The 27,650-nt window shown below is 39.7% G+C and overlaps 1 protein-coding gene across 1 annotated transcript in view; it reads left to right on the top strand.

Moving 5' to 3' along the window:
• Positions 1–7,055: 7,055 nt before the first annotated feature.
• Positions 7,056–27,650, top strand: part of LOC124142463 — a 73,523-nt gene continuing 52,928 nt past the window's right edge. Inside the window, exon 1 of the mRNA XM_046510938.2 lies at positions 7,056–9,860. Coding sequence (XP_046366894.1) covers positions 7,611–9,860 — 2,250 coding nt within the window. The 5' untranslated portion in view covers positions 7,056–7,610. The remainder of the gene's footprint in view (positions 9,861–27,650) is intronic.

Below are 27,650 nucleotides of genomic sequence, written 5' to 3' on the forward strand. Positions count from 1 at the left end.
TTACGTCGAAACAGCAAGGACAAAATGAGGACAACCTCTATGTAACTCCCACTTGTAGGGTGCACTAGTGGCCCAGTCGTCTAAGGCGCCACGATTTGCTGTGCAGAGTTTCTTCCCCTGGGCACCCCTGAAACCTATGATTGTGGGTTCGAATCTCGATCGCCCCGATTATGTTTCTAGGTTTGTCTGCACCATACCCGTGCTCGTGGGTTTCACCGAAGTGGTAAACGTCTGAGACCTGCATCACCTCGGGCTTTCCTCCCACATTAAGCTGACACGCAGTCATATAACTGGAATACTGTTTAAAGCGGCGTAAAACCTCACTCACTCACTAGATTTGTAACTATATTTGTAAAAGGCCTGAACTACGAATAAACATGTCTGTCTGTCTGTTTGTCACACACGCACGCACGCGCGCGCCAAATGATATAGAGGATGAATTTCAAATGCTTCTACCGTGTCGTTCATACTCTATTTTAACGAAGAGGGCATAAACGTTATGTTATCGCACACAAAAATGTGTTCAGTTCACGAAAGGTACAAATGAAACACAATGCAGGGTGTGGTGACATGTTTATTTCATAAAATAACATTACGAAGACGATTATAAGTAAAGCGAGAGTTACACTGGCCCTGGGGCGAGTTGGGTAAGTTGTCTGGGATGATAATATTGACACAGGCGTGCCACACTGTTTAAATCTATTAGTTATATGATTGATGATATGAACACATCGTACCTTGAAATCTCAGGATTAATACCCAACGCTTTTTATTATACATATAAATATATTTATAGGAACGTCCGGGCGAAAATAAGTACAGACTTTAAAATTGACACTTCACTCTACTAATATTACTGTGTACTGTGAAATTTGCGATCCCGTGTTCCACCGAGACGTCATTTGAGCGTCAGTTTGCATGTCATATCGCCAATGACAACCATATCAGATACATCACCATCGAATAACCATTTCATGTTTTGTTTCTTTTGCCAGGCAGTTTTAATAAAGATAAGCGAGTGTATAAAAATCCACTGAAGCAAACGTTAAAAGAATGAAACGCGCTCAACAGCATTGCGTAATATATGTGGTCATTGTTGACGTCGCGTTGACCATATTAGCTTTACGGCGATATAAGATTGCTTCTTAACTACGGCTAAGTGTGAGGTGGATACTTCTTCAAAAAGTGGAGACTAAGGTGTATATTACTCAGAAGTTTAGAAAGATCGAATATTATTGCTTTCCGAATTTGCACTTTTTAGCGATTATCAGTGCTATTTGGTCAGTTGAAGCGATATGACGTCACATTCCTTCATTGTTGGTGGCAATTCGATCTGATGTAATTCTTTGTTCATGGCCTCACAATTCGATAATATCACGACTTCTTAACAATAGGTTCAATTAATTTATATATTTCGTTTTGTTTGTTGTGTAACACCACACTCAGCAATAATCCAGCTATATGACGGCGGTCTGTACATAATTGATTATATAATCGTCATATCTATACCGGACAATCCAGTGATAGACATCATGAACGTCGATCTAGGCAAATGGGATACGATGACATGCATCAACCAAGCCTCCGAGCATGACCACCCGATCCCGTTAGTCGCCTCGTATGACGAGCATGGGTTGCTGAAGATCAATTCTATTCTGGATCTTTACGGGTAGCCCAATTCGATCGCCTCTTACAGCCAGTTGGGGACTCGTTCTACTCCGGGGTCCCTACGGAATGAATTTATATATGTAATGCTGACATTCTCACGGGTTTTGTTCGTTTTCATGATATAAAAATAAGTAATATATTTACAATAACACTCAATACTTGGATTATGGATGATATCTTTCGTAAATGACTGCTGTAAGTCCATCGCCAAAGGCTCGGGACTTCTCTCATTCCTTCACTTGGGACGGTTAATTAATAATTCCTCATAGCGCATTGGTTATTTCCTAATTATTACATGCGTGTGGGACAGAACAGCGAACACTACTCTCTCTCTCTCTCTCTCTCTCTCTCTCTCTCTCTCTCTCTCTCTCTCTCTCTCTCTCTCTCTCCCTCTCTCTCTCTCTCTCTCTCTCTCATATTGTATATTTTACGTACGCATTCTACAGTCACGCGCACAGACTCTCAATAAGCCTGTACTGATTACCTCCCTTTATTTACAACCCACGCTAGTCTCATTTTTCCACAACGATCGATATGTCGAGTTCCCAATATACACGCGACGTAAATAACACCTGATCTCTGAACCCGTCCACATCCTTCACACTGTGTCTGCGGCCCTAGCGCCACCGACTGGCCAAGCCATGTGCACCTGCTTATAACTGGTTACCGTCTGTACTGAACATCTACCGAAAGGGAATGAATGCAATTATCTAAAATTTCAGGGGTAAAGGTTGTTAAACTGAACTCAGTATATTCTTACGAGATAGACAATGAAAAAAAAAACCAGAAACAAAACGTTGTCAACAATTATTTGGTAGAACGACGTTTTTAAGCATGTCAGTATAACCTACAATTACCTGCAATATGTAAGTGATTACAAATGTACTCACAAACAAACAATCACTACGTGTTAGCCTTTGTATGATAGGGTGTCTATATGTTCATTCTTTCTTCATTTTCTTCAAAAATGTATCTTTCTTCGATTCTAATAAAGGACAAAGGAATTTAAATCCAACAGGTATTCGTCGTTTCTAGTTAGAACCAAAGGAAGACGATGTGGACATGCATAGACATATATTGAGGTGTTAAGAACTGGAGAACATGGCCATATTTATTTAAACTGATTTTAATAAGATGGGTTTATGAAAATATGGAGATGTGATATTGATGACATTATGGACGTCTTCGACTTATGTTATCGCAGTGTTGCACAGTGAGGTCCAGTGGGTATTATAGTTGTACACTGAGGTCCAGTGGGTATTATAGTTGTACACTGAGGTCCTGTGGGTATTATAGTTGTACACTGAGGTCCAGTGGGTATTATAGTTGTACACTGAGGTCCAGTGGGTATTATAGTTGTACACTGAGGTCCAGTGGGTATTATAGTTGTACACTGAGGTCCAGTGGGTAATATAGTTGTACACTGAGGTCCTGTGGGTATTATAGTTGTACACTGAGGTCCAGTGGGTATTATAGTTGTACACTGAGGTCCAGTGGGTATTATAGTTGTACACTGAGGTCCAGTGGGTAATATAGTTGTACACTGAGGTCCAGTGGGTATTTTAGTTGTACACTGAGGTCCAGTGGGTATTATAGTTGTACACTGAGGTCAAGTGGGTATTATAGTTGTACACTGAGGTCCAGTGGGTATTATAGTTGTACACTGAGGTCCAGTGGGTATTATAGTTGTACACTGAGGTCCAGTGGGTAATATAGTTGTACACTGAGGTCCAGTGGGTATTTTAGTTGTACACTGAGGTCCAGTGGGTATTATAGTTGTACACTGAGGTCCAGTGGGTATTATAGTTGTACACTGAGGTCAAGTGGGTATTATAGTTGTACACTGAGGTCCAGTGGGTATTATAGTTGTACACTGAGGTCCAGTGGGTATTTTAGTTGTACACTGAGGTCCAGTGGGTATTATAGTTGTACACTGAGGTCCAGTGGGTATTTTAGTTGTACACTGAGGTCCAGTGGGTATCATAGTTGTACACTGAGGTCCTGTGGGTATTATAGTTGTACACTGAGGTCCAGTGGGTATTATAGTTGTACACTGAGGTCCAGTGGGTAATATAGTTGTACACTGAGGTCCAGTGGGTATTTTAGTTGTACACTGAGGTCCAGTGGGTATTATAGTTGTACACTGAGGTCCAGTGGGTAATATAGTTGTACACTGAGGTCCTGTGGGTATTATAGTTGTACACTGAGGTCCAGTGGGTATTATAGTTGTACACTGAGGTCCAGTGGGTATCATAGTTGTACACTGAGGTCCAGTGGGTAATATAGTTGTACACTGAGGTCCAGTGGGTATTTTAGTTGTACACTGAGGTCCAGTGGGTATTATAGTTGTACACTGAGGTCCAGTGGGTAATATAGTTGTACACTGAGGTTCAGTTGGTATTATAGTTGTACACTGAGGTCCAGTGGGTATTATAGTCGAATACTGAGGTCCAGTGGGTATTATAGTTGTACACTGAGGTCCAGTGGGTCCCAAGTTACCCACGCTTGTAGTACGAGTCAACTACAACCAGTAAGTGATTGAGTACGGTTTTACGCCGCTTTTAACAACATTCAAGCAATATCACGGTGGGGAACGCCAGAAATTGGCTTCACACATTGTGCCCATGTGGGGAATCGAACTCGGGTCTTCGCCGGGACGAGCTAACGCTTTAACTACTGGGTTACCCCACCGCCCTTACTATCAAGTTATTACAGTGCGGGCCCCGGTTGATAGTGTGTCGTGTACTATGTCAGTGTGTGTCGTTGCTGGGTCTATTAACAACTAATTTGGCTGTTCAGATTCCATAATTTACAATCCAGGGCAATATAACCGAAGCTAAGTGTGGTATAAAACATCAGTCATTCACTCTTAGTCGTAGTTATTGTGTTTTAATAATACAATATGTATTTCCATTGAGAATATGACCCTACATAATAATAGAAATCACACGTGATCATGACAGAATATAGTTCTTTTATATCTCATGGCTCACGTGGTGGGCCTTAGTTTACCAGCACAATAGCCCTGTAACGGGTTTGACTAAAGCTTTAAAAGAGATGAGAACATTATAATACCATACAAGTTTAACAATATGTTTGTTTCCATTTCTGCCTGATCTGTTCATTCCATATAGGATTACGAACCAGTATTCTTCCCCAATACCATTACATTTATCCAACCTAAGACAAGCTGATTCCATTGTTTTCCTGTAACAATAGTAGGATTATTAAGACGTTTGTAAATTTTCTATTCTTTGAATTAGCTATATACAGTAATTTTCTACAGGATGCTCCAGTTATATATAAACCTAAAATATGGTAATTTCTTTCTCATCTATGCTAATCATGAATGTAATATCTGTGTCGTGTCTGAACTATGTCAAGCGGCGTATGGTAATGCCCTGTACATGAATAATGGACCTGTGCGCCTTTTACATTATTAGAAACACTCAATAGGTTTGTTTGTACTTCGACATTGAAATTTAACGGGAAACCATTTCAAGGAAGGAATAGTATTTCAGCATACGTCGAATGAGATCCGGGGTAGAATAGGTCTTCAGCAACCCATGCTTGCCGTAAAAGGCGACTATGCTGGGATCGGGTGGTCAGGCTCGCCGACTTGTTTGATGCATGTCATCAATCCCAATTGCGTGGATCGATGCTTATGATATCAATCACTGGATTGTCTGGTCCAGACTCGATTATTTACAGACCGCCGTCATATAGCTGGAATATTGCTGAGTGCGGCGGAAAGCAACAAACAAACAAACGTCGAATGAAGTTGTCGCATCCAGTGACGTGAACCAAAAAATGATGTATTTTTATCAGTCAAATGCAGACTATCCCACCCCCTCCCTCTGATTTCAGCCCTCCTGGGGTAGTATATTCCTACATCTGCCTCTGCTTGTCGTAAAATACCTGGACAATGCTAAGCGGCGTACTCTTAACTCGCTCACCCTAATCATGTTGAGGATTGTTACCTGGATGGTTAGGGTTGCGCGCGGAATGATACCATCACCGTCCCGGAGATACGGGCTCCGTCCCAGAGTGTCATCTTGGCCCGCTGACGTACCATATAGACATGTATGTGGAAGTCGTACCGCTGGATCTATTTCTTCTGTTTAACATTCTTACGTCTTATTTGACAAAAAGAAAAGTGGGTTGGCCACAACTAGGACCTTTTACGTCTGTTTCAATTACCTTGGTTTAGTTTGTATACCTGTATGTTGAGTGACGTGTGTCTGTTCTACAGCCGCGTGTAAATGTTCTGAAGCGGGCGTTGACGAAGACGAGCATCCTGTGTTCTTAGTCAATGACACACCTGGCTGAGTCAGCATTTTAAAGACTAACTTTTATTCCTGCATAAAACAATTACGCAACGTCATACGCCCGGGCCATGACACCTCCATTAAGCTCTAGGTGCGTTATGTCGTGTCAGCGTACATCTACTGAATACTAAAACAAAACCACATGCCGGTACTTCTATCCTAGTATATTCTGTATGTGGTGTGAGTTTATGTTTATTTGAGTACAAACACATGCTGATTCGATAATTTGAGCAGTATTTATCGGAGAACTATTATAGAACAGGAAATGTAAGCGAGCGTAATAAACTGTTGACAAACCGGATAAGAAAGTCTCACAGAAAACGATATAAGCTTACTGTTTGTGACGTCATATCTATATGTACTGTGACGTCATGAGAGATGTCGGGCTGCTCGTTTGAAGCCACCCACTGACAGGTGCTTGTGTGAGTGATGACTATATAATTAAGAGGATGGCTGATTAAAGTAACAGGATTATGTCCCAAGACTATTTTGGAATATAAGAGGAAACAAAGTGTATTCATATACGTATATATGTAGTACTTAAGCTTGGTGAAAATTTTGATTATGGTTCAGCTGACAGCTTCAAGGTATTTCGAATTTGAACTATATAATCTTCCTTCGAAAATAAAAACATGTTAATTTTTACATTATTATTCTCTAGTATTTCAATACAAGCACCGTTATACATTAAAAACGTATAATACTATATTTATATCTAAGTGATAGGCACATATCTCAGCTTGGCATAGCTTAGAAATAACGTGGAGAAGTGTGGGAATATATGCATTAAAAAACCCTCAGAATTATTATTGACTGATTGCGAAAATGATTAAAATAACATTTAAACACTGCATCCTATGAAGGGGGTGCATTATGCCCAAGTGCGTATCATACAAAAGAAAATACATTAACAAATAATAAATAACATAACTCCACTGAAAATAATAATGTTGTTGACCAAACCGATACCGGCAGCAATAATCCTATTTCATGGGCAGCGCATATTCCATGTTTTGTACCCAACAGCGCGGTGATCTGAAAGGGGACACACTAAGTTCCGTGGCTACTTAAACCTCTAAAGTTTATTGACAACAAGGGCCCTAATTAGTCACCTTACGGTTCAGTACCCCCTGGGATGAAAAGAACCTGTAGTACGGCTGGGTTAATACTTTGCCCAGAACAATTGATGTCTTGGGCGGGGCCTTTTGAATGAATCACCGATCTTAGCTTACAGTTGTGGGTCAAAGGTTGAGCGACATTTTGCTTCAAATTTGCTTCCCCGTGGGGCCGGTGGTTGTAGTCTGCGCTATTACTCAACTAGGGAAACATTCCCCTTTTCGAATTGATTTTCTCTAACGTCGGAGAGATCTTAAACAACTCCTTCTCGCGGGCAGCGCGAGACAGTCGCATCGCTATTCACCACATGCGACCTTCACCTTGGATGGCATGTACTCTGCTCTAGTGTGACGTCAAAATTTCCCCTCCTTCCTCCGAGGCGAGACACACACTTCACCGGCGGAAGAAACAAAATACAACAGAGACCCCAAAACTGGATATCCTCGAACGATGGACAGAAATTAAGGATATTTAATTGGTGGTGAATCATTCTTATGTATGCCTGGTGTTATTGATATGGCATCAGTTCCGACATGGCCACAGTCGAGTCTGTCAGCGACCGGATCAGAAGACATTGACAGGTTTCGCTCAACATGGAGACGGGAGGGTGAGGAACGAAACAGGGTAACTGGTGACTCTATAATCGTGAATGGGATCCGATCTGGAAGTGACAGATGTGTAGACGAACAGGATATTAACAGTTCAACCATGGCGGGGAAAAATAAGGTAGGACATCTGAATGACTCTGATCATATTGTGTCAGTTCACAACAATCCTTTTTTCAAAACTTATGGGATTCGAACCCAGCGACCCGAGAGTCGTGTTGACGATCCAAGTGTGCACGAGGGATCTGGAACTCTTAGATCAGCAAATATCAAAGAAAATGATGGTGTATTTGAAGAAGATGAACCCCACGTATACAAACCGGGATCAGGGTTTGTACACAAACTTATGGGCAAGTTCTCCTCACTCTCCACCAGGGAAGACTACAGTTACAGACCGAAGAGGACTTCAAGTTTGGAAAACCTTTTGGACGGACATCACAAACATGATGTACATAATAAGGAAGATGTTCCCAGACGGGTCCAGGAAGGGTTGTCTAGCTTCAGTAAGAGTGTTGAAAACGTTAACCACATGAGTAAGCCTCTTCGACCTCTTAGGGTACCTACTTATCGCTCTATATCGGAGTCGAGTGATAAAAAATCTAAAGTGAAATCTCCCAGAGAGTCAACGGATGCACCTTTCTTAGGCCGAGATGACATTATTATTATTGAAAAAGAACATTCGGACAAACAAGACCAAAAAATATCTCAGGCATTGGATAGTCCAGGAAAATTCACTGGACCCCAGGTGATAAGTTTGAAGGATGACACTAACAATTTTGATGAGCTTCCAAAACCCAATACTGTTCTCAGTGTGCGCAGCATGTTTGAAAAGCCGACTCCCGCCCCTCCCCTGCCAGTGTACACAACAGCTACAGGGCCTGTTGTTGTTTCTCCAACAAATAATTTGAAAAGCCCGCCTTTCTCTTCACACAAGATTGTTAGCAAAGTTTCACCATCTGTATCTACAGAGTCTACACAGAGTAATGTTTCCAAGACAACAACAGAGGCAGCAACTGGGCCATCACAGAAGCGCAAGGCTCCGCAACCACCTGTTGGAGTATTGTTAGATCAGAAGAGTGGTTTGCCAACTCCAAGACCTCGGTCAAGACAGAGTCCTGTTATTGCTGTGGCCCCATTTGTTAATGATGCAAATTTGGTCAAACAAGAAAGTGAGGTTATCAAAAGTGGAAATAATGGGAACGTTGAGTCAGGCGGCATTTGGCCTGAAGAATCGGTGTCTAAGGTCTTTGATTCCTCAGCTGTTATAAAACCACCAATAGCTCCTGTGCGGTCATCTAAAACTAAACAGTATTCTGCTTCAACCATAAAAGAGACCACTCAAACCACAGAAAAACACACCGCAAACTCAACTACAAAATCCGACACAGATTTCAAGATGGAAAAAGAGAAACCATCAAAGGCTGATACTAAAACTAACATCAATGGAACCAGCTCAAATGGTGGGCTTTCTAGATCAACGGCAGAACCAGTCTACCCACAAGAACCAAGCTCAAGAATTCAAACAAGTGTTAGTTATGAAAACAGTTCGAAATTTGATAATATATTTCCAAGTGAAAAATCCATTAGTGACTTGGATACCCATTTGGATTTACATTCACAAGATCAAACTCCTGTGGAATGTCTACCTGAGGGATCTGGACCTATGAAGGGAATCCCACGCTTTATATCAGATCGGTTAAAGAAAGACGGGAACCAAACAGGACATCATCAAGCATCGGTCGTAAATAATTCTTCTAGTCAAGAGGAAAATAGTATACGATCATCAACGTCTCAATCAGAGGCAGATCCCCCTGTAGCAAGAAAACGCAAGAACAATACTCCAATAGAAGAACCCCCAGAACCGCGAGATAATGCTAATCTTTTGAATTTTAGAAAAAATCTAAAATCTGTTTCGGAATCTAAAAAACCAGTGTCTCAGGTTTTTGATACAAGTCAAATTGTCCGGACACCTGTAAACCACATTCCAAAACTGGATCTATCTAGTATTACAGACGATCAGCGCAATGGCTTTCACCCACAGGAGGGATACAAACCCACGGATATTAAACCGTGTAAGATCATCTTCATTGGTGCCAACGTTAAGACGGGTCGTTCGCTACTGGACAAGAAGAAACTGTCAAAGGTAAGTCACTCCATCACAGAGTTTACTCTCGTCTACATTTGCAGTAGGGTGGCCTATTGGTGAAAGCGTTTGCTTGTGAATACCCAGGTCCTATTCGCCACATGAGTACAATAAGTGAAGCCCCTTCATGGTGTCCCTTGTAATGATATGGCTGGAATAGTGCTTACAGAAGGGTGAAATCCTTCTACAAGCTGTCTACACACTCTGGTCTACGAAAACTGTGGGAAAAAATGCACCCCACTGTGTCATATATCTGTACTTTTGTTTCAAAGAAGGTGCATTGACAATGATATTTTGGTGATATTTTCAATTTATTGTCTTCATTCGTTAGTATAGATCAGGTTTGTTTGTGAGAAAGTGATATGTTTCTCCCCATTTCATGGCTACTTTTAGAATCAGGAAGTAAACAAGATCTGCATAGCTAACCAGTGAAGTTATAGTGTATGCGATGCTAGAGAGAGCAAGTTTATTGCTCTAAAGTTTTCAAGTTTGGTTTTTGAAACCATTATATGTTTAATGAGGAAAACAATATTGAGGGCAAATTTGCATATATTTTGTTTCAACTATTACATCTCATATACAATGTATGTGTGAAGTTGCTGTGCGACTAAGGGTGGTGTATATAGTTTACAGTAGCGGTGTCACTGTGACATGTACGGTGGAGCACAGTTATGTCAAAATGCACCTTGTGTTTTACCAGCCGTGACTCTTTTTGAAGACAAGATCTTTGTTTAAGGATGGGAAGTTGCACTGATGAATTGACACAATTCTACCATAACCCTTTAAATATATAATCAATCATGTGGTGGCGTCTCTCATGTTCAAAGTGACATAAAATGTGGATTTTCAAGTTTCACCTCTTTGTCCATTCACCCATCATAAACACGTGTTAACGTCCCACTCAATCCTTGACAAACAGGTGCCCCCTAGTCTTCTCTCCCTCCCCACCTTCTCTCCCTCCCTCCCCACCTTCTCCCCCTTTCCCACCCACATTTGTGGCCAATGAAGCATGCTGTACATTATGGAGTTGCACCTATGTCAGAATATACAAAAGCTGTTGGGCAATCCCTTGTTTCAAGCCTGCCCATTGGGTAATCATCTGTTAAAACAATTGCCATTGGTCAATCTGCCTGGGGGTACATACTTCGACATGAAGAGAATGTAAATGCTGACAGCTGTATATATAAAGGTTTAATGACTTGATCAACAGGTATCTGTGTTGAAAGACGTACGGGGTGTACACCTACGTCTGTTTATCCAGTGTATTCAGTGTATTGTTAGCTCTAACCAGCATGCATAGTTGTAAATGGAGCCTCCTTTGTGAAAGAACAAACAGACAGTTTGCATGTGTAGTGAAAGAATTAGTCAGTTCTTGATGCAAGGCGCAATATTCATGTCAACAATGTGCTAAATGACCAATAGAATCCTGTTTTTGGTATTGGAAAAGTAGGTGTGGAACATTGCGACTTCCTGACACTTATTCGGATTAACTTATTGTCTGGATATTAATTTAATCAGTTAGTAAGCATATCTCGGTAGGTTGTGTTTCATTGTATGAGAAGTTGACACTTGAGTAGTGAGTGAGTAAGTTGGGTTTTATGCTGCTTTTAACAGTATTCCAGTTATATCACGGCGTGTCAGCTTAATGTGGGAGGAAAGCCCGAAGTGCTGCAGGTCTTAGACGTTTACCACTTTGGTGAAACCCAGGAGCACAGGTATGGTGCTGACAAACCTAGAAACATAATCGGGGCGAACAGGTGACACTTGAGGATAAGATGCCATCTTGATATGTTGTATACTGGTGTCAGGTCTCAAACTTTGGGATACTTCACGAAAGCTGCCTACTTTTGTAGTATTCACAACTATATTTACTGATCCAGCGCAGGCATCACACATATATTCACATATCATGCAGTAAACAATGGGTGACAAAAGATGCTCTGTCTTGGATACTGCTAATTAGACAGGTATATCGCTTTTGTGAGGTCATTGACATGTCTTAGGGCAGCACACGAACCTATTCAGATTAGAAGTAACCTGAAACAGAATTTCAAGTAGTGATGTCGCAGTTCACGAGTACAACAGTGCATTGTAGGCATCTTTGCACGATACGATACGATACCCGATAGACTTAATATGGCATTGATTCACATTTACCCTCATATCGTTTTTCCAACTTGATCTCGGATTGATATCAATAAGCATGTACAAACTATTTTCTAATTCCTCATAACTTTGATGTGTTTCGGATATGAAACCGGCCCGAAACTAGACTGACCTAGACTATTTTCTCGTACAGAATAGTTGACTTGACTCAGTGTCCTGTTGATGAGTAGAGTATTTTTAAAAAAATGTCTACTCATTGTTGTAAAAATAGACTGGAAGGGAGTAAATATACCGTATTCAACGTAATAAGCACCCAGGGCGCTCTCAAATTAGAAATAGGGGGCTCTTATTAGAATATAATTTTGGTGAAAGAGTTGAAAGATCGTAAATTTCGTGGTTTATGCTGACAGCCTGTAATGATACAAAAGTCTCTGCATATTATACACGACCGATATATTTTTCAAGAAATTAAATGCCCGTAATTAAGGGTGCATATAACACACGAGTGCGTATTATACGCAAATAAATAAGTCTTGTGTACATTGGTCAATTGGAAGGGTGCTAATTGTGATTTTTCACTAGCCAATATATCAGCAAATATCTCCATGGGCGTTTATTAGAGTGGGGCGCTTATTACGTCGAATACCGTATATTGAATACCCCAAAATAACTATCAATACCCAATGTGAATGATAAATTATCTGGAGCCCTTGTTCACAGGTACTTCAGGGAAAAGGTCTTTAGCAACCCATGCTTGCTGTAAAAGGCGACTATGCTTGTCGTAAAAGGCGACAAACGGGATCGGGTGGTCAGGCTCGCTGACTTGGTTGATATATGTCATCGATTCCAATTGCGTGGATCAAAGCTCATGCTATCAATCACTGGATTGTCTGGTCCAGACTCGATTATTTACAGACCGCCGTCATATAGCTGGAATATTGCTGAGTGCGGCGTAAAACAACAAACCAACCAACCAAACTTCAGGGAATCGCCCTGATTGTAATCCTTGGCTTGTTGACACCGTACCCTTGCTTCTTGGTTTGACCACAGCAGTAAATGAATCACCATGATCACTTCAGCTTGCCTCCTCCATTTAAGTGACACACTGTTATAAGTTAAGGCTGACATCATGTTAGTTAATAATGGCGTTTAACACATCTCACTTAGTCACTTAGTCAACTATATTTTAACAAACGTACGTACCACGACAACATTTAAATAATCACATCTTGACCAAACAAACCATTGGTGTGCAATGATCCATGCTGTTGGTTGCACACAAGCAAACAGTGGAACTACACTATCGTTTTTCATTTTACTCTGACACAATAAGTACAGGTCCATTGGGACCCATCTTGCCCTGTGTTCAACACATTGTTGTTATAGACCAGGCAGTCAGGGTTACTGGCACTGCACCAGAGCACTGCCTTTGAACAGCCTTTGATGAAGACTAGAATTTGTGATAATGGTCTTAATCTCTGGTCAGGGCGGTTTTGTCATTTGTTCTGGCAATTAAACTAATTAGGCATGAGTAGACAGCCATCATTATCAGCTCTTGAGGTGGAGCTATGCAGTGTCTCACTCATTATGCTGTACTGTATATTGGGAAGCAATGGGATTACATAAACATGTATCAATGTTGTCCGAATGTAGTAGGTCAAACCATCTGCTTCAATTACAATGAAACCATTTTTCAGAAGCCTCAAAATAAAACAAAAGGCCCAAGGCTTCACGCATTGTAACCATGTTGGGAATCGAACCCGGGTCTTCGGCGTGACGAGCTTTAACAAATAGGCTACCCGACCGCCCCTTCTGATGATATAAATAAACAAACCCACAACATATTCATCATTCTAACTACATTCTTCATTGAATCGTGACAGTTGTCTCTCCTATCAGCTTAATATCAGCTCATGATGAGTTCAGAGACTTCACTGCATTTCTTGATGAGCTGATAACCCAGAAGATAGTTAATAGATACAATGTGGGAAGCCCATATCTGATGTTCCGGCCGTGATATTGCTAGAATATTGTTAAAAGCGGCGTAAAACCGTATTCACTCACTCACACTCACATGATTATGTAAGCGATGATCAGTTCCGCTGAATGTAGATCTACCATAGTCGACGTAATAAGCGCCCAGGGCACTCTCAAAATAGAAATAGGGGGCTCTTATTAGAATAAATATATTAGAAATTAGAATTAGAGTTAAAAAATCGTAAATTTTGTAGTTTAAGCTGACAGCCTGAAATGATACTAAAGAAAAGTCTGTGCGTATTATACACGACAGATATATTTTTTCAGAATTTAATTGCCCATAATTAATGGTGCATATAACACACGAGTGAGTATTATACATGAATAAATAAGTCTTGTGTACATTGATCAATCGGAAGGGGTGCTAATTGGGATTGTTTAGCCAATATATTAGCAAATATCGCCATGGGCGCTTATCATGCTTATTAGGTCAAATACAGTAGCTATTAAATGAGTTCTCTGGTAACATTGGTTCCTGTGGAACAGTCATTACTAGAGATAAAGTTCCAGAGGAACCCACTTTCTGGAGGTATGAACACTGTTAGAATAGCACCACCAACACATCTGAGACTGCTCAAGCTTTGACCATGTAGAATAGCAGTGATTTAGTTTCCAAATGAGTGTTGCTGTTAGCAGTGTTCAAACTAAGGTGGCCCTTGAGACCCCCTGTGTGGGGACCCCGCATCTTTGACTTTCAATTTTAGCGTAATGATAAGGACCCTTTGATTTACCTTATTTGACATAATAAGCGCCTAGGCGCTCTCAAAATTAGAAATAGGGGGCTCTTATTAGAATATTATTTTGTTTGAAAAAACAGAGTTGAAAGATAGATTTCGTGGTTTATGCTGACGGCCTGAACTGTTTATATACGACAGATATATTTTTCCAGAATTTAATTGCCCATGATTAAGGGTGCATGTAACACACCAGTGTGTATTATACACGAATAAATAAGTCTTGGGTACATTGATCAATCGGAAGGGGTGCTAATTGGGATTGTTCACTTGCCAATATATTAGCAAATATCGCTGTGGGCGCTTATTGCGTCGAATACGGTATATCTTTTGTTCAGATTTTACTTCAATGTTTTTTTAGGTTGTGGTGGTATAAACATAACAACCGGCACACATGTACGCACATGCAAACACATGCACATACACACAGTCTTGGATAGGTAGGGGGTTAAGAAAAATAAATACTAAATAGAATATCAGGTAATTTAATTAAAATACTAATCCCATTCTTCCACTTTTCCAATTAAGTATTTTAATAGGTGGTGTGGGTAAGAAACATGTATTTATGATTTTTCGGATGTAAATCAAGTATTTGATTTTGTGTGGTGTTAGGAGCATGTTAATCCTCATCTATTAAATGAACAATCATATCTACATGATCGTCCCATTAAGATGGGTTTTGTGATCATCATAGAAACATGTTTCTGGGCGCCATCTGGTGGACGGCTTGACAGTCTTTAGCCCGCTTCATACTGTTTATTGATGGTTATTGATCAGCCAGGTGTAACTTTGTGTACACATTTGTTTACACTGGCACTTGTTGACAGTTTGTGGGGACCCAGCTATCAGACTTGATAATCAAGCATGTTGAATGATGCTATGTAATGTTAGCTGTTGCTGGTATTTGGAAAATAGTTGTGAAATTTGCATTTTTGTTCAAATGTTTTCTTTGAAGCTATTTGAAGGAGTGGACTAATCTTGAGCATTACATGAGAGATGGAAGTTTGTTTTGTTTCTCTGAGGTTTTTCTTTTGGGCAATATTTTTCATAACATGATTCAGTGTTTGATGGACAATGTGAAAATGTTTTAATTAATGGGTCCTAGTTTTTTATACTCCTCCACAACCTCACAAGCCAGTCATGCCAATTTTCTGACACTCTTGTCCTCTTTTCGTGATTACTTTTTTAAAAAGTAGGTGGAGGAAAAGATTTTAAACACATTTGTTTTAAAAGTGATTTGTGAAAAGTTTTGAAGATTTTTCAGTGATAGGTAGGGTAGACTAATGTTCTGTCCCAGAAATAAAGTTGTCTAACAATATATGTCTACAAACTACAAAATATAATCCAAAAGGAACCAACAACAATGATTAATTTTAGACTTGCCAAATCATTCTAGACTTGAGTTAGATTCATTGTTGATTTATTCTCTTGGGTTTGGGAGACAAACGACGCAGAAGGTTACTTAGCTTTCTACATTGACAAACTGTCATATGTTTTTCATTACTGACTTGTTGGGGACCAAACAATATTCTTACCCAATGTTTCCTGTTCCATTTGTGACTGTTTTGTCATTGGATCCATATACCACATAATTGAGAAAAAACATCATCTTCATGTAATTTGACAAACAGTGTCTAAAGTCTTGTGACACCAAGATTGTTATGTGACGGAAAAAACCATAATTTTCGAAAGAGAAATGAAAATTAGCCATCATTATTATTATCAAATATTAATCTAAATCATGTGAACAGTTGTAAGGACACGACTTGGACAAACTGATAATTTGGCTGCTTGAAAACTAACACGACTCTGTCAGGGGTATGAATATCTCTTCAATCATAGGACTCTGCTTTTCAAAGGTACAATTCTCGTTGAGCATCGTGCTGTTTTATTACCGGAATTAATCACGATGTGAGTAATGCTATAATAAATTGATATTGTAAGTGATAAATTGCTGTTTTGCCTCATTGGGGGAAAAAGTGGTTGCCATGGTTACCAAAATTGATGAATTTCTGCAGTGTATCAGTTGCAGTTAACCTGGACAAGGCAGTCTGTGATACAGGTCAACTTCATGTTTAGAAATCTTTGGGAAGACTTGATCTTGGTTTTATTGTGGCCATTTGGTCACATTTAGTTTGAACTGTTTAGATTGGTTTTGCACTGTTGGTTTTCATCAACTGTAAATTGTGTGATAATTAGGGGTGAAACAATACAGCAAGGTCATGATACAATGCATATCATGATGCTTAGGTCACGATATGATACATATCGCATTTTGCATATTCACGACAAATGATGTGGAAACTAAGTATTTCAGGGTAGGTTTATCGTCGTGCGTCTGTTTTAAGTTGGTGACTAAATAAGAAAACATACAGCTTTATGAATATAACAACTTCTTGTTTCTTGCATTAAGGAATGTTTCTATGTAGATTAAAGAAAACAAGTAAAATAATTTATTTTAGCAGGTGTCTTGTCTTGTAATAAATAAAATAAAATGTATTGTATAACACATCGCATGAAAACTCACGATGCACCTGTTCACCGATGTATTGTTTCACCCCTAGTAATAATGACACTTCATCAGATGTGTCATAGCTCAAAAATGGTACAGTCATCTGTAGAGTGTGGTATAGTCAGCTGTGGAGTGTGTGATACAGTTGGTGGTACAGTCGGTGGTACAGTCAGATGTAGAGGGTGGTACAAGTCAGCTGTAGAGTGTGTGATACAGTTGAGGGTACAGTCGGTGGTACAAGTCAGCTGTAGAGTGTGTGATACAGTTGAGGGTACAGTCAGTGGTACAAGTCAGCTGTAGATTGTGAGATACAGTTGAGGGTACAGTCGGTGGTACAGTCAGATGTAGAGGGTGGTACAAGTCAGCTGTAGAGTGTGAGATACAGTTGAGGGTACAGTCGGTGGTACAGTCAGATGTAGAGGGTGGTACAAGTCAGCTGTAGAGTGTGTGATACAGTTGAGGGTACAGTTGGTTGTACAGTCAGATGTAGAGGGGGGTACAAGTCAGCTGTAGAGTGATACAGTTAGTGGTACAGTCAGTGGTACAAGTCAGCTGTAGAGTGTGTGATACAGTTGAGGGTACAGTCGGTGGTACAGTCAGATGTAGAGGGGGTTACAAGTCAGCTGTAGAGTGTGTGATACAGTTGAGGGTACAGTCGGTGGTACAGTCAGATGTAGAGGGTGTTACAAGTCAGCTGTAGAGTGATACAGTCGGTGGTACAGTCATGGTACAAGATACAAGGATATTTGTACACATCAAACCTTTGAATGAAGTAATGAAAATGTTCTTCAAAATAAAAAGATCAAATAAAAATTCATGGTAATTATCCTCTCTTTTTTCTTTGAAGTTTGGCCGACGATTCATACCCTCCATCCCATGCTGTTTTATTCTTGAAATATATGCTTGAATACCATTTAGAGCATCTATACTTAGATTCGGCCAAACAATTTTGTGTTACATGAACAGAACTATAGATATCGCAGCCCGCTGTAAGTGTTAGCAATCATGATAAGAATTAGAGCATACAGAAACCATGAATACATACTTGAGCTAAAACCTTATCTGAACAGCAGATTTAAATTTAGATTTGAGGCCGATCCCCTCTGTTTCCTAGGATGGTGCTGTCAAGCTGACACAGACTGCTCACTGTATTAATCCACCTGCTTGGTTTGTTTGACCAATGTTGTGACTTGACTCTCAATTAGGTTGCTGTGTGTTGCATGACAGGTGATCACAAGATTCGACAGTCTGTTCATTCATTCAAAAGCACAACATGGAACTGATAATGACGACAATAGTTTTCCTAAGCAAATATTTAACGAAAATTTCAGTGTTTGAAACTTGCCCGAAATGTAGCCAATCCTGTGAGGAACTATTTGAAATTACGAATGAAAGACGAACACACGTTTGAGAAATGTTCTACTCCCTTGGAAAGATGATCCTTTAGATTAGACTCATTGATCACAATGTTGAGATAGTTTTTTTAGTCATTTTGAATCAGATTTGTTTGTTTTTTGTTGCTGATTATGAGTTATTTAACACATATTGTTAATTTAGTATGCAGCTGGTTTTCTATCAAAAAGTCAATTGGTTACCTTTCCATGGGGAAACTGAAACAGGCAGTCTTATGCAAACAAGCTCAAATGCTTGGTAAAACAACCCTATCAATTTTGGGGTCTTTTCTAAGGCAACGCCCTTCACTTGAAATATCTTTTGCAAAGGTCTGCTACCTCTAAGATACCGCCATTGTGGGCCCTAGCAAGGCAATGCATTCACGTTAAGTCCCTCGGGCAAGGTTGATGATACAACTTCCAGAGCATGTACACGTTTAACAAGCCGATTTTCAAAGATGAAAACTACAAATTTTATTGCATATCAAACTATGGATATTCCATGTAATTATAGTCTGATTTTCGTACCATGGACGTTGGTTTCCTGTTGCAAGCAGGAGACAAGGTGTTTACACCAAATCAATTGTATTGAAATTTGGGAAGAGTCTGTTGATTTAATACTGTATGATGTTATGGTTTTCCTATATCAGCCATTGTCCCTGAGTTTATAACAGCTAGCACCAGACAGCTGGCCAGCAACAGTTTGAGGTGTTCAATATATAGACAATTATATCCTGACCTGTAGGTCATGTAGGTCCATTAGGCCACTACAGAGTGATGTGTTATATATATCGACAATTATATCCTGACCTGTAGGTCATGTAGGCCCATTACTTCACTACAGAGGAGGTGTTCAATATATAGACAATTATATCCAGACCTGTAGGTCATGTAGGCCCATTAGTCTACTACAGAGGAGGTGTTCAATACGTAGACATGGTATAAGACAATTATATCCTGACCTGTAGGTCATGTAGGTCCATTAGGTGACTACAGGGTGATGTGTTCAATATATAGACAATTATATCCTGACCTGTAGGTCATGTAGGCCCATTACTTCACTACAGAGGAGGTGTTCAATATATAGACAATTATATCCAGACCTGTAGGTCATGTAGGCCCATTAGTCTACTACAGAGGAGGTGTTCAATACGTAGACATGGTATAAGACAATTTTATCCTGACCTGTAGGTCATGTAGGTCCATTAGGTGACTACAGGGTGATGTGTTCAATATATAGACAATTATATCCTGACCTGTAGGTCATGTAGGCCCATTACTTCACTACAGAGGAGGTGTTCAATATATAGACAATTATATCCTGACCTGTAGGTCATGTAGGCCCATTAATCTACTACAGAGGAGGTGTTCAATACATAGAGATGGTATAAGACAATTATATCCTGACCTGTAGGTCATGTAGGTCCATTAGGCCACTACAGAGGAGGTGTTCAATATGTAGAGATGGTATAAGACAATTATATCCTGACCTGTAGGTCATGTAGGTCCACTAGGCCACTACAGAGGAGGTGTTCAATATATAGACAATTATATCCTGACCTGTAGGTCATGTAGGTCCACTAGGCCACTACAGAGGTGGTGTTCAATATATAGACAATTATATCCTGACCTGTAGGTCATGTAGGCCAATTACTTCACTACAAAGGAGGTGTTCAATATATAGACAATTATATCCAGACCTGTAGGTCATGTAGGCCCATTAGTCTACTACAGAGGAGGTGTTCAATACGTAGACATGGTATAAGACAATTTTATCCTGACCTGTAGGTCATGTAGGTCCATTAGGCCACCACAGAGGAGGTGTTCAATATATAGACAATTATATCCTGACCTGTAGGTCATGTAGGTCCATTAGGCCACTACAGAGGAGGTGTTCAATATGTAGAGATGGTATAAGACAATTATATCCTGACCTGTAGGTCATGTAGGTCCACTAGGCCACTACAGAGGTGGTGTTCAATATATAGACAATTATATCCTGACCTGTAAGTCATGTAGACCAATTAGTCCGCTACAGAGGAGGCGTTCAATATGTAGACAATTATATCCTGACCTGTAGGTCATGTAGATCCATTAGTACACTACAGAGGAGGTGTTCAATATATAGACAATTATATCCTGACCTGTAGGTCATGTAGGCCCATTAGTCCACTACAGAGTGATGTGTTCAATATGTAGAGATGGTATGAGACAATTATATCCTGACCTGTAGGTCATGTAGGCCCGTTAGTCCACTACAGAGTGATGTGTTCAATATGTAGAGATGGTATGAGACAATTATATCCTGACCTGTAAGTCATGTAGACCAATTAGTCCGCTACAGAGGAGGCGTTCAATATGTAGACAATTATATCCTGACCTGTAGGTCATGTAGGTCCATTTGTCCATTACACAGGAGGTGTTCATTTGTAGACATGGTTAAGACAAATATCCCCTGACCTGTAGGTCCGTTAGTCCACTACAGAGGAGGTGTTCAATATGTAGACAATTATATCCTGACCTGTAGGTCATGTAGATCCATTAGTCCACTACAGAGGAGGTGTTCAATATATAGACAATTATATCCTGACCTGTAGGTCATGTAGGCCCATTAGTCCACTACAGAAGAGGTGTTCAATATGTAGACAATTACATCCTGACCTGTAGGTCATATAGGTCCATTAGTACACTACAGAGGAGGTATTCAGTATGTAGACATGGTATAAGACAATTATCCCCTGACCTGTAGGTCATGTAGGTCGATAAGTCCACTAGTCCATGTAGTGTATCTGACATCATGGTCATATTTATCGACTTGGTAGATATTGACCATGCTCATAGTATCAATCACAGCATTGTCTGGTCAAGAGCATTACAGGTCACCCTCATGTAGCTGGAATATGGTAGACTAATGGACCTACATGACCTACAGGTCAGGATATAATTGTCTTATACAACAAACAAACTGTAATATGCAAATGGAAAATAAACTGCTAATTTGATCGTACAATAAACTTCTGAATTAAACTGTAATAGTTCATTATCCTGTTATGTAATCTTGTTAAGCTACTTACTGAAAGCTTGTTGGATTAATTACTTAATTAGCATAATTAACAATAAGAAGATGAGAAGATTTGTTCTTTTGTATGTAATTTGAGCATGACCTGTGACTATGAATACTTCTGACCTCTAGCATTAATTGAAACATGATGTTCAAATTCAACATTTGATACTTCTGTATGTGTGCGTTATGTTCATTGTCGGACACTGTGATAATTAATGTATAGCTTAAGGTGGAAGAGCAATGATTACATCCAAGCCCAGATTATTATAAATTATATTGTTCCTTCCTTGGTGGTCATTTAAAAACTTCTTTGCCAAACCCATTGTCCAACTCACCCAGCTTATTGTCCAACTCACCTATCCCATTGTCCAACTCACCCATCCCATTGTCCAACTCATCCAGCCCAATGTCCAACTCACCCATCCCATTGTCCAACTTACCCAATGTCAAATCTTCTTATTTTCTTTGTCACATACATTAAACTACGGTTATAAAGAACTCAAAGGGACCACTAATTTTAGTTCGTAATAACCGTAGTTCATTATAAGCATATATACAGCAAATGCACAACAAATGGCCAGGACTGAAAATAAGTTTGTTATATCAATCAGTTCGTTATAAGTGTGTTCATTTTCAATGTAGTTAACTGTACTCAGTTCCAGTTAGATCCGTTACTGTAAAGTTATCACCAAGATATTGACACAATAAGTTATAATTTTCAAACAATTGCTCCTGGTGTATGTGCTTTATGACTTTGACAGCGTCACCTACCACCGAGGAAGTATTTCACCCTTGTTTCCTCAACAAACAAGATAATTTGTTGTGATATTCAGACATATTGCATGTTTGCTAGCCTGACTGCATGCAAATTATTACCAGTGCCCAAATGTATCTTCCTTGTCACATGATTCATTTAGTCCACACTGTCAGATATATTCTCCCTTACTTTACAACTAAAGATCCAACTCTATCCTTATTGCACTGTATGTAGCCTGCTGCACGGCATTAGGATAATGAACAGTGTTCAAGATTAAGTAGAACAGTCAGGAGTACTTATAATGGGCATGATGTGAAAAATTAATGAAAAGCATGAAAATGTCTGATGTTTCTTGAAATATCAGACATTTTCTTGCATTTCATCAAATTTATCATCATATATTTACCAAATTAGAAACAAATCTAACATTTGGAATGACAGTTAGAATGTCCTAGACAATGAGCATTTCTGGAACCCTTATTATTCTGAACACTTTGAAAATGCAACATCAAATGTCGTATTAAGTTCAGCAGTGTATTTAGCATGTTTAGGCATGAGGTAGTAAACACAACAATGTTGTTTGGGTTCAAAACTCATTTGATGTGATTCGAGTCTTGAGCACAGAAACACATGTCTGATGCTTGAAAACATGATGATGCATTTTCATTGTGTGTTGTGTAGACATTTTGAGTCCTTAATATTAAACATTTCACACTCCTATTTTCCAATTTCTCCCACTGCTTATTTGGGCTAATGTGAAGTTTCAATTTTGATTTGGTCATTCACACAGTTTGTATCTTGATGGTGAATGTGGGTCAGGCCTGTTATACTCCACCTCCCTGTAAAAGATAGGTAGTAGCACAGGTCATTGTTCACCATCACTGTACCTGCAGTCACCAGATCACATGCAATAGTCCTGATAGAAGTGTGGGATCGTTAGCATTCCTCACATGATCCTTGGCGACATTAGGCCTTTGTGTGAATCTCGTAACTCACCATATCACATAGACACTGGGAGGAGCTCAGACCATTTGATACAGGGATTAGGTGTTGGTGGTGGGGATCGTGTGACAGACATATGGTATAAATGTTTGGGTCTATGTGATAGATGTATTGTATAAATGTTTGGGACTATGTGATAGATGTATAGTATAAATCTTTGGGTCTATGTGATAGATATATGGTATAAATGTTTAAGACTGTGTGATAGATGTATGGTATAAATGTTTGGTACCATGAGCAGATGTGATAGATGTTTGTTATGGATATTTGGGACGATGTGATATTTGGTCTAGATATAGACCACGTGATAAATATTTGGTAAAGATATAGACCATGTGATATATATTTGGTACAGATATAGACCATGTGATACATATTTGGTGTGGATATAGATCATGTGACATATATTTGGTACAGATATAGACCATATGACATATATTTGGTATGCATGGTATAGATATAGACCATGTGATACATATTTAGTATTGATATAGTCCATGTGATGCATGTTTTTTCTATTGATGTTTGGCACTATGTGATACTTATTTGGTATAGATATAGATCACGTGATAAGAAACAGCATAGACCTAGGCTCATGTTATTGCTCATGTTATCAGCTACTGGTTTGCTGGGTCAGACGCCATTGTTTACAGGCTGCCTTAATATAGTGAAATATTGCTGACCTCACTCACTCACCCACTCACTCACTCACCCACTCACTCACTCACTCACTCACTCACTCACTCACTCACTCACTCACTCACTCACTCACTCACTCACTCACTCACTCACTCACTCACTCACTCACTGCTGTTGTCTCCCTGCACTGACCCTATATAATCAGGGCAATCTGTGAAAGGACCAGGGCAATTTAATTTAAAGCTGCAGTCAGGTAACTGAATCCTCCTGTTTGTTCTTACATGAATCTGTGGTAGTGAAATAGGTCTTCAGGCTATTCTTGCACACATTATTGTGACAGCGAGGCATCGTGCTTGAAGATGCCATGGCACTGATTGGTCTGAGTGGACCAGAAATAAAATAGACATCTTTGTAAAGGAGGCACTTGAACTAATGTGCAACATGCATTGTTTATCCTCAACAGCTGGTGCCACATGAAACAGTGGTTGTGCTGGAGACAAGTGGTATGGGATAATCCAGACTAGTCGGCATCAGTCCTGGATACCATGGATACAGGGCATAAAATATAAATGTTGAAAATCAATCATGAGCTTTTTCAAGTTATATATTTTGGAAATACTTTCGGGGAACTATTGTTTATGAAACAATTTGGTTGAAATCCTAAAAAATAAAATATTAATAAAATGCACTTTTGGGTAAGTTTCTTCATCTGACAAACATTCAGGTGTGATAACTGTTAGCAGTTTTGTCAATAAGAATAAGTAAGATATTTCTTCATTTCCAGTAATTCCAAAGTTGTTATACTTAAACAGTCAGATATTTATTTGGCTTAGAGGTCTGTATTTTTCCCAGGTGAGCAGCTTATGTTGGAATCACAGAGATTCCAATACAGGTCATCAGAAATGAAAACTATTTTTGTTTTCTTAAAAATGATTTGTTTTTACCTAGACGTTGGTTTGACAGGATTGCAGTGAATGCAATGATAGAACACCTGTACATATAAGAATATTACAAGAATTCACATTTTTGTACCAAAAAAATGCTTTTCTACTATGGGCATTTATTTTAAGATCCAAGATAAAACCTTGAAATCATGCCACGGTGCTTCTGTTATTTGAAACTTGCATCTTTGAGGAATCCATTAGTTCACACGCAGTGGCAGTTGTGCCAACACAGGAGTCTCAACACCGATTCCCCACCACCTCACAGTTGACACAGTGCTAGTCATCAGCTACTGCTGTGTTGCATAACTAACAATGGCGAGGTGGATCACTGGATGCTCGACTCTCGTACTCACTCACCTGCCTTAACGAGGAAGGTGGACAGGTGTGCTATGGACTCTCTCGTGTAGTACTTGCCAGTTAACGAGGCAGGTAAAAACTTTCTATTGTTGCCATTATTGCACCTTCGCATGTCTCGCATCAGTTTGATTTTCTTCTGTTTCATTGATATACACCAGGAATGTCCAACATGTGATTGTTTATGGGAAGTTTGAAGTGGGTGGAATTTTACATGGGGTTTATTTTGGACCAGGCATGATAGGCAAAAATGTCTCTTTGAGCCAAAAAACTATTCAGTGTTTCGGAGGAAATATTTTGATGATCAATATAGTGCGTTGATACCCTCTTGCCATGACAAGTTGTCTACACGACATACCTGGATGCCGATATTCAACATGACGACATACAAAAAATAAATGTATAATTAAATCTGACAAAAATTAATATCTTTCAAATGTTCAGATATGGTACATCTTCACGAGGCAAAGGAGTTAAGTGACTGGAAAAATCCAGTTTTCACCCTCGCCGAACTAAGCTGGAATTTCTGGGCTCGATCATAGTGACACCAGTGGCTATTGCGAGTATTGTCCCTTCTATGTCCCTCCTATTGATCAAGCAGATTCCATCTCTTATATCCCTTGCATTTGCTTCAAACAAAATGGTGGTGCCCAGTCAAGATGATATGATCGATAATCAAGATCTATATTGTAATAAAACGGGTCTTACTTCATGAAGTGTATCGACCTTGATTAAAAACATGAAAAGATTTGGAAACTATCTGTTGACGCTTAGTTGCTTTGTTAATCCTGCAATCGACCAAAATCTGCATGGCAGTTGATTTTGATTGGAATATGCATAGACTCAGACGTCCAGCCAAACTTTTACTCCATAATTCCAGCCTAGTTTGGCAAGGGTGGAAACTGGACTTTCATTGTCGGTTAGCGCCCTTGCCTCAGGAAGATGATATGGGTACTATTAAATGTGTGCAAGTAACATATGTTTGTGGTGACATTCCAACCTTTTATACAATAGTCGCGTCGAAATTTTATGACTCAGTTGGTGAAAAGGGGTGGTTTCGAATTGGGCCTTTGAACCATATATTATATATGTTGTACAAGGAGGGGATGGGTGGGTGGATGTGTGGAATCTAACCGTGTAATATGACTGACTGTAAGATGCTGTACTCATGTTATCAGGGAAATGGACGTCAGTTTCTTGAAACTCACAGGTTGAGAGATGTAGACTTGCACTGAATCTCTGTGTATCAAGTCAGAAATAGATAAATAAACCACTGGCTTTGTCGAGTCAGAGTTAAAGTTTAATAATATAAGGCCAAACACATAATTTGCAATTCTTGAGATGTGTCTTTGTCAAGGCTAAGAATGTGTCTCTTGTCTGATGTTGTCTCTTGTCAAGCCGCTCAACGGTGACAATTCGATTTCCAGCAGAAATCACTACATTTTGAAAGGTTTTAATGACATGCGACCTTGTTGAATGAAATTTCAACCATTGTTAAATTTACGAAAAATCGGGGCGGTCGGGTAGCCTAGTGGTTAAAGCGTTCGCTCGTCACGCCGAAGACCCGGGTTCGATTCCCGACATGGGTACAATGTGTGAAGCCCATTTCTGGTGTACCCCGCCGTGATATTGCTGGAATATTGCTAAAAGCGGCGTAAAAAAACCCACTCATTCACTCACTAAATTGGAAAAAATCATTGTTACAGAAGGCCAAAAGGTTTTAATGTCATATTTACGATGAGGACAGTTATATTTACACTGTGCACCGTGAGTCAGTGTGACCACTATCCTGCAGTCAGATGCCACCCGGGCTCTTCCGCTGCTCTCTGTACGCCTTTCCTGTGTCACTCAATGTGCTCTCGTTTGATCAAACTCCTGGGAAGTGTTGTCAGCCTATAGACACAGCACCTCCCCCTCTCCACACCACCACACACACTCACATTTGCTGGTACACTAATTGCTGTCTTGAAAACACTGATTAGTTTTCTCAAGATTTAGCACACCCCACCATGAAGTGGAACTACTTTTTGCCCCAGATGAGTGTGTGAGGAGGTATCAACAATCAGTAGTCCTTAGTCGCAGTGTTTGTTGGGGTTCTCTGTCACAGTAACTGGATTCTTAGTTTGGAAAATGTCATGGAGTTATTTCAAGTGTGTTTGTAAGTGTGTTTGTAAGAGAACTAGATCTCAGCTTGTTGGTTTGCGTGTTGTGTGTCTCCTACTTCTGAGATGTTGCGTCCCTTGGACACGC

This window comes from Haliotis rufescens, unplaced genomic scaffold, assembly GCF_023055435.1.
Source record: "Haliotis rufescens isolate VD_foot unplaced genomic scaffold, xgHalRufe1.0.p SCAF_8, whole genome shotgun sequence".
NCBI lineage: Eukaryota > Metazoa > Mollusca > Gastropoda > Lepetellida > Haliotidae > Haliotis > Haliotis rufescens.